This window comes from Gadus macrocephalus, chromosome 18 (genome assembly GCF_031168955.1).
Source record: "Gadus macrocephalus chromosome 18, ASM3116895v1".
NCBI classification, from domain to species: domain Eukaryota; kingdom Metazoa; phylum Chordata; class Actinopteri; order Gadiformes; family Gadidae; genus Gadus; species Gadus macrocephalus.
The window spans coordinates 18,473,820-18,481,372 of NC_082399.1; the positions used below are offsets into that span (position 1 = coordinate 18,473,820).

General features: G+C 38.7%; 1 protein-coding gene and 1 long non-coding RNA gene across 2 annotated transcripts; both read left to right on the forward strand.

The window, feature by feature from the left end:
• The first annotated feature begins 849 nt into the window (after positions 1 to 849).
• On the forward strand, positions 850 to 1,811 carry LOC132446021 (uncharacterized). Its single transcript, XR_009522763.1, has 3 exons — positions 850 to 1,212; positions 1,344 to 1,419; positions 1,546 to 1,811. It is a non-coding gene; the product is annotated as an uncharacterized LOC132446021 (long non-coding RNA).
• A 1,059-nt stretch (positions 1,812 to 2,870) lies between these two features.
• On the forward strand, positions 2,871 to 6,149 carry LOC132446799 (uncharacterized). Its single transcript, XM_060037262.1, has 6 exons — positions 2,871 to 3,216; positions 3,619 to 3,763; positions 4,176 to 4,273; positions 4,531 to 4,675; positions 4,989 to 5,109; positions 5,540 to 6,149. Exons 1-6 carry the CDS (start codon positions 3,086 to 3,088, stop codon positions 5,836 to 5,838), a joined length of 939 nt encoding a protein of 312 aa, XP_059893245.1. The 5' UTR covers positions 2,871 to 3,085; the 3' UTR covers positions 5,839 to 6,149.
• The last annotated feature ends 1,404 nt before the right edge of the window (positions 6,150 to 7,553 follow it).

Consider the following 7,553-nt stretch of genomic DNA (forward strand, 5'->3'; position numbering starts at 1 on the left):
CAGACGAAAACATCAGATCTGTGTGGAGCGACGAGGAGACTGTAACCTTCCTCAAATTAATACATGAAACAAACATCAATGTCATATTTTCATCGTTTTTCAACGTTTTGAGGTTTGATTGGCGCTGTGCCACCTACTGCTTATCTCGATGAACCAACCTTTGGGCCACCAACCGAAATTAACCTTTGGGAATATGGCTTTATGGTTACTTAGCATAAGTATGGGAATGTGTAGTGACATGGTATTATCTGTGTTACTGCCTGGTGGTGAAAATGGCTTAAAAACCTAGCTAATAATACTTTCCCTGTTTCCCAGAATGGAAAACCAACCTGGCAGATCACAGGCCCAGGTAGGATATTGGCTAATTTCTTCAAATTTATATTTGTTCATGGTGTTGTCATTGTGGGAAATAAGAGATCAAATATTACTTGTTTTCCAGTATTATCCTGTAGTATTGTACAGCTTGTGCTTTACCGGAATCAATTGTTAAAAACATTTATGCTATGATCACATTACAATGTTTTGCGCCTTAACTCCCATTCCAGTATGACTAGTGTTCAGCAACTGAAGCTGCTCAGCATTTCATGTCCTTGCTCACCAGAGCAATTCCTGAAGATCGTAGACAGGGTCAGAGTACGAGTGTGGAGAAACCTACTGTTGCGTTTGAGATGGCCAGGTAGAAAAGCATAAGGGCCAGTTCAGGTGTTACAATGTTGCTAAACATTTCCATATGCCATTGAGATTCAAGGCACCTGCAAACATGTTTCTTCCAAAAATAACCATACACAGTTTCTACGTATTCATATGATTTGCAAATTGAATTAATTCATTACATTGAATGACCTAATCATCGCTGTTAGCACTAGTGCTATCAGTATGTCACAAAGTGGTATTGTAAGGATATTACATCAGCAATTCAAATTCTGTTCTTAATCTGATTTCTGTTCTGACTGCGACTTAGTGACATTAAGATTGTTCTAAAAATCATATAGATCCTTCCCTGGATTTTTCAAACGCAATGGAAAAAACCGAAGTCATCCCTTTAGAAGACCAGCAAATGTTTTGAAGACGTCGAAGCCACTTGAAGTACCATTTTTCTTGCTTGGTTCAAAAACGGACACAACCCCATCCATATCTGCCGAGCTGGAGCTCATGCAAGCAGGGCTGGGAAAGAGGGCGTTGTCTGTCACATCTGACTTAACGCATGCAGAGGTGGGTTGTCTGATGAACTTAACCACACATATTTTGTTCCCAAAGTGTATCAACAGTATTGACTGTGTGGCAATAGAGATATACTGTCTAAATTCAAGCTGTTGACTTTTTTTCTTTCCTATTTTTATTAGTTATCCAGTTCACTAAGGACAACATATCCGAAGATGAATGATCTTCAAGACAGATGGCTTCTTTTCAAAGCAGCAGGTGCACTTTAAGTCACCACTAGTGACATTTCCCAACAGCAAGTTATTCATCGAATAGAGAAAAAATAAATGCACTATGCTTTAGGGTTATGCACCATTTTAATTGTTGTGTTACTTGCTTTAAAAGGCGGAAATGGAAGGAGAAAACTGACTGCAATCGCATTAGAGGCAGAGGGATACACTGGTTCTGTCATCAAAAGAGCTTCAGGTGGAGGAAAACAGCTGTTATATATAGTGCCCCTCCAAGATGAGCTAGATTTAACACCACTACCAGCAGATGCACCGGAATTTGCTCGTATGCCAACAGCAACATGCAAACAATGCAAGACAGTGATGCCATTGCAGATGTTGGCTCTGCACATTGACCACTGCAACAGCACATCAAACTCGGAAACTGAGGTAAAACTGTCACTTATGCATGTGGGATCAAAGCTGTAAAAGTCCAGCTTCCAGTTCTAACTTCAGGGTTAGAACTGTTGTGATGAACTCCACCCCCAACCTCAGCTTATCAGTAAAATGGCATCAATGTACATGTACAGGAGGCAGATGTGGTATTCCTGGAAGAAGCAACATCTCCTAACCCAGTCCTAGGACCTTGTACAGACGCACCATGGTCAAATGAGCAACATGGCTTTCAGCAGGTACAGCAACTGAGTCAAAAAACTGAGGATGGCATGGAGGGCAACAGCCAAAAAATGTGTCATAAACATAACGGATACATTCTATGTTCTTTACAAAGTTGTCAGTCTTAGTTGCACTTCAAAATTATCCCCCGATATTAATGCCTTAAAGCTGCCTAGTTTAACTTATTTTCATTAAAATACACTTACATTTTCTGTAAGAAGAAGAATGTAAATGAGTTAGGACTTAGTGGGCGGGGAAAGCTTTGTTTTGAATCCACCGCTTATTTTAAAAATTCGCTCCTGCTTATGACTCTGACGTAATCTTCCACACTGCAGGTTTAACAATTTTGTTCTCATTTTCCATGTGCCTGCATATAGGCAGGTGAGGTCCAATGTCCAATATGCACAAGAACATTTCCAGTGTCAGACATAGAACTACATGCAAGCTTCTGCGGTGAAAGGTGATTGTGGGTCAACTTGCATTATGTATCTTTGTTTATAGGGTTGCTCGAATTCATAGGCAGTTCCAAGATGGCTCTGTGTTCATCATGGTTATGATGGATTTTTACATAAACATACAATTATATTTATCTCACAGGTCAGATGTGAGGTAATAGACAATAATCTAGAACTGTATGTTTAAAGGACAAGTATAAATGTATTCCTTTTGTTTTTACAGACGGTATGGTTGAAAGTGAACCCTTTGAAAGTCTCCTTCCTGGGAGAACCAGGGGTTGACACTGGAGCACTAAAAAAAAGAGTTCCTGTCCAGTGAGTAGTATGCTTTCATCATTAATTTAGCAGATATGTAGAGGATGTTGTAGAATAGCTGACATTTTTATTTTTTACAATTGCTATACCATTGTCAAACAACTGGAACGAAAGCTCTGCTGTTGGGTGTATTTTTGCTGCATCCATCCATTTCCCAAAAATAGAACAATAACTGCCTGTGGGCTTCTGCAGGACACAGTATCAAAGTGGTCAGAGCTTGAGAAAAATTTGGCTAAATTCTTGTTTTTTAGATGTTTTCCCTAAGGTAGTCTAATGCTGTTTTATCATTTGTTTTTGGCTGTAGCGATGGTTGCTGGGATCGAGAAGCGACTATTTGAAGGCGATAGTGAGAAGGGCAAAGTACCAAAGTATTCCCTCAACGATTTGGACAATGAACTGTTCAAGTATGTTATTCTTATTTCTAAAACTTATAATTACTGATTATTGTTATTATCTGATGGACACCTTTGCAAGAATACTTTCATGTGTGAAAATATGTAATGATACTTGGGGTCCTTTACAGTTTGCCTAGAGGGGAAGTCAGTGCCTCAATCTGTTTTTCTTTCAAACTTTCATGTTCATGGCAAATTGTTAGAAAAACATTCAGAACAGGGCTTGAAATGTCCCAGCTATTTTAAACATTCTGTCATATTTTAAAGGTATAATCTCCTTCAGTGTATGTGTGACAATAGATGATAGAGGTAATGCATAAATTGAAGTAAGCACCTGAGATAAGTCTTCTAGCTGGGGTGTAATGTCGATATTGGTACTTATAATTGCCAATTTCTTTGTTGTCTTTCATCCAGAGTTGCGGGTGAAATATTTGTGAGCATTGCCCAAGGAGGACCAGCACCACGGTTTATGCAGGAGTGGTGTTACCACTACCTCGTCACTGGGAACCTTAAAACTGATGGTGTGCATGACACAGAGTTGTCACCATTAATCAAAACGGTACGTTGGGTAAATCGCTTCAAGCCATCTTAATGAGGCCAATATTTTTCCATAATGTTTGCGCTCTTTTGACGTTTATGGTACATAGAATAAGTTCAAAGTAAACTGATCCAAGTTTAAAACTTTGCCAACGTTGTTGCAGCTGTGTTAGGCAGTATCTCAATATATCCTAAGGTTTACTAAATTCCAATTCATCAATAAGTTAGTTTCTTGCAATAGCTTATTTCCTGTTGACATCAAGCGACTGACAGACTAGCCTCACTAAAATAAGTATCTGATATAGCTGTAAACCAATAATGGTAAATGTGTGAGATGTGTGAATATGTATGACAGTGTAGATGTATAAAATAACAGTTGTGAATACATAACAAATGAAAGCTTAATTATTTTTGCTTCTAAATCATTATTTTAGATTGAAGATGCATCTGACCTGTCCCTCTACATCGAAGAAATCCTGGATTGTGGCTACACTGGTCAAATCAACATTGACCATAAGGAAAGCATATTAAGGTTTGTTAACTTGTAAGGAGTAATATTACATTATGGATGAATTATGTACAGGTCAATAGTATTTTAAGCCATGCAGTAATGTTCATTCATTAAGCAGGAAATTTGAAGCCGATTAAGGTTTTGTGCTGCAAATACTTTGACGGCTTTGAAAGGGTTTTATCATTATATCATACAAACATCAGTGTTATGGCTAATTTTACAGTTGACATCATAATTTTAAATGGCTGTCATGAAATTAATTATATTCCTTTTGAAAGGGCTATCGTACTGTATGTGACAACAAAACGTACACCAATGCTGCAACAGATGCGTGAAGGCCTTGAGGTGTACAACCTGATCAAGGTCATGCAGATAAAGCCGAATGAGTGTCGCAATCTCTTTGTCGTAGGGGATGATGACAAGGTATGTTGTAATTCAGCTCTGGGTATTTTCTTGATTTTTTGCCATTTAATGGCATAACATCTCCTCAAGTGCTAAATTGTATTTCCATATCATCAATACCCAGTGGCGATTTTAGGGGTTTAAAACGGGTAAAAAAAATAGTTTTATTTCAATTGTTGACATTTATTTGAAAATAGTAATATTTACATCCCAACAGAAGGGGGTACAAATGCACCCCCTGCACCCTCAGTAAAATCGCTACTGTCAGTACCTATGTATGAGTGATGTTGGATCAGTCTTGATCTGTTGGGCTGTAATTCCCTTTTGTTCTCAGGTGGACTCGCATTATGTTCTTTCACACCTGGCCCCAGAAATGAGCCCACATGGTTCGACTAAACACGTGAAGGAGTCCAAAATCTTGGAATACTTCCAAGATTACCTTATTGAAATTGAGGGTATGTAAAACCTTCCATAAAAGTTCTGATCCCCTAAGAAAGTTTGATATAGCTTAGGAGATCCTACACTGATATCTACGTCATAGATGTATGAAATCTGGATTTTATGCCTGAATGTGAAATGATATATGATATCCAGATTTGAATACGTTTTCTTGGCTACTAAGTACACTGGTACAGGGAGTTTTGCGACTTTTTCAAGTGACCATTGAAAGAAAGTGTATCTCGGCAGTAGCGCAACACATTTTCATGATCTGGATATCAAACTGTCAGCAACAAAGAACTGGTTCCATATATATGACGTGCTCATCAGTGTAGGATTTTGTTGGTGTTTTTTGTCTTGAGAGATTTATATATAACAAAATATTGCTCTGCACTTACCTTGTTGGTATATTTAAAAGCTTTGAAAGTTTCCCCTTTTCTTTCAAAGACACACAACCAGAAAATGAGGTTGAAGGAGAGACACCCTCTGTGCCCATGGTGATGCAATGGATGACTGGGCAAGCACACAGGCATTTGCTTGTCTCAGAGAGACAGAAATTCAAAATAGCAATAGTATTTGACCACAACTGTCTAGAGCACATGCCAGGTCACACTGTATGTTATCCGATTGTTAGTGCTTGCACCAACACAGTTACACTTCCAACAGCTCATCTGGGGAATTATGAGTCCTTTAAAACCAACTTGCAAACTGCCATTAAATATGGTGCAAGCTTTGACAGACTCTAGCTTGTAAACTCTACTCTGCTGTAGTCTACTCTGTTCTACTTAGTTTGTTCATCTAGTCTTTTCCTAGCCATGTCTAATTCTCTTGTCAGTTCAGTTCCTGCCACTCCCCCTTGGCCCTTGTCACCTCGTGTTTGGGTTCAATCCTGTTCTAAGTAAGCGTTTGTAACAGACATTAACAATCCAAACATAATGTCTTAGCGTTTGAAATAATGTAAATGTTAAGTCCAATTGTCATTGCGAAATGTATATTAATGTGGTTCAAAACAATATGGCACACATTTTGAAAAATTTTGTTCTGATTTAATAAATAAGAAAACATTGCACTAAACTATTTGAGTTGTATGAATACATATGTGAATTTCTAAATCTCTTTATTTTGCCTTATAATGCTGTTTTTAATTACAGGCAAGTCAAATTTAGATAAACCAAAACACTTGAATTGGGCTTTATTTGTGTATAATTCACATAAATGCTGGTTGAGAAAGTGAAAAACTAGTTAGAATCAGAGGTAATTATGGCGGGTTGAAAATATGCATTCATGTATATCAGAATGTTAGAGTCCGAAAGCTGTTCTAAGAGCATGCAAGTAGATGTCCCGACCAAAGGATGAGGACTCGGTGGTGGGGTTCACTTGGTGCTGTAGTGCAGCAAGTCTTTCAGCTGACAGGGGGCATTGGATGTCTGGTACGATAACTCCATGCTCAGTGTTTTCACTTTGCTGTTCCTGAGAGGGTTGCTCCTCAGCTTGCTGGATCTGGAATGAACAATAAAAGCCATCAATACATCAGACATCAGATTACTGGAAAGTAGAATGATCATCTTCTACACCCATATATCAGATCAGAGATCACAAATGGTCTTCATGCCCTGTTTATATTAAGATGCCGTGTTTTCATTGAAGTATTGCTTCCCCCATCTGACCCTTTTTGCAGGTTAGTCTCATATGACCTTAAACATACCTCTCCCAGGTCTGGTTCTGACACAGGTGCTTGCAGCATCCCGATCATCCATAGCTGATTCGGTGTCAGATTTCCCTCTGTGCACAAGGGGTGACAATTCCAGCTCTCCGTAAAATGCTGCAAATCTGATCGTAGTCGTGGTATGAAGACATACCCCACACAGAAGAGGTGGAAAGCAATGGACAGGTCAATAAAGCCCTCTTCCTCCAAACTGTGGAGCACGTCGTAGTACTGACACGTTACACTCCAAACATCTCTCCATAGGCGTTCCACTCTAAAAACGAGCGAGGGGATACAGATGAGACAAGACCGTGTAAGGCTTTCACTACACTGAATTAAAACCTGAAAATGTCCACTATTAAAAAGCAGCAACACCTGAAAACAGTTATTACAATCAACTTAGAAGCATTTCCCATCTGTTATTTTTAGATCAATTTAGAACTGCAAAATGACTTCATGGCATAGAAGATTTTGAAACTGATGGGATTTAATATTAACATTCGTACTTTTTACCCGAGGTGTTGGTTTATTTGTATTCTAATATTTTCTGAAACAGTTGAGCTCTGGTATTCAATTACCTCTGGTTATGGATGCTTTTTCCAGCAATAAAGCTGCCACGGGCTGTTCCTCGCACAGTAAACATGCATCTAGCGATGTCTACATTTTCAACCCCTTGATCGGCTCGTACTCTGAAAGAGAAAGACAAGGTACAAAATAATATATTTTACTGTGTTCGAAACAAGCATAATTTCCCCT

Coding starts and splice junctions, on each gene's coding strand:
- LOC132446799 (XM_060037262.1), top strand. CDS start 3,086: ATGCTGTTTTATCATTTGTTTTTGGCTGTAGCGATGGTTGCTGGGATC. Junction 4,274..4,530: donor CATAAGGAAAGCATATTAAG/GTTTGTTAACTT, acceptor TCCTTTTGAAAG/GGCTATCGTACTGTATGTGA. Junction 5,110..5,539: donor TTACCTTATTGAAATTGAGG/GTATGTAAAACC, acceptor TTTCTTTCAAAG/ACACACAACCAGAAAATGAG.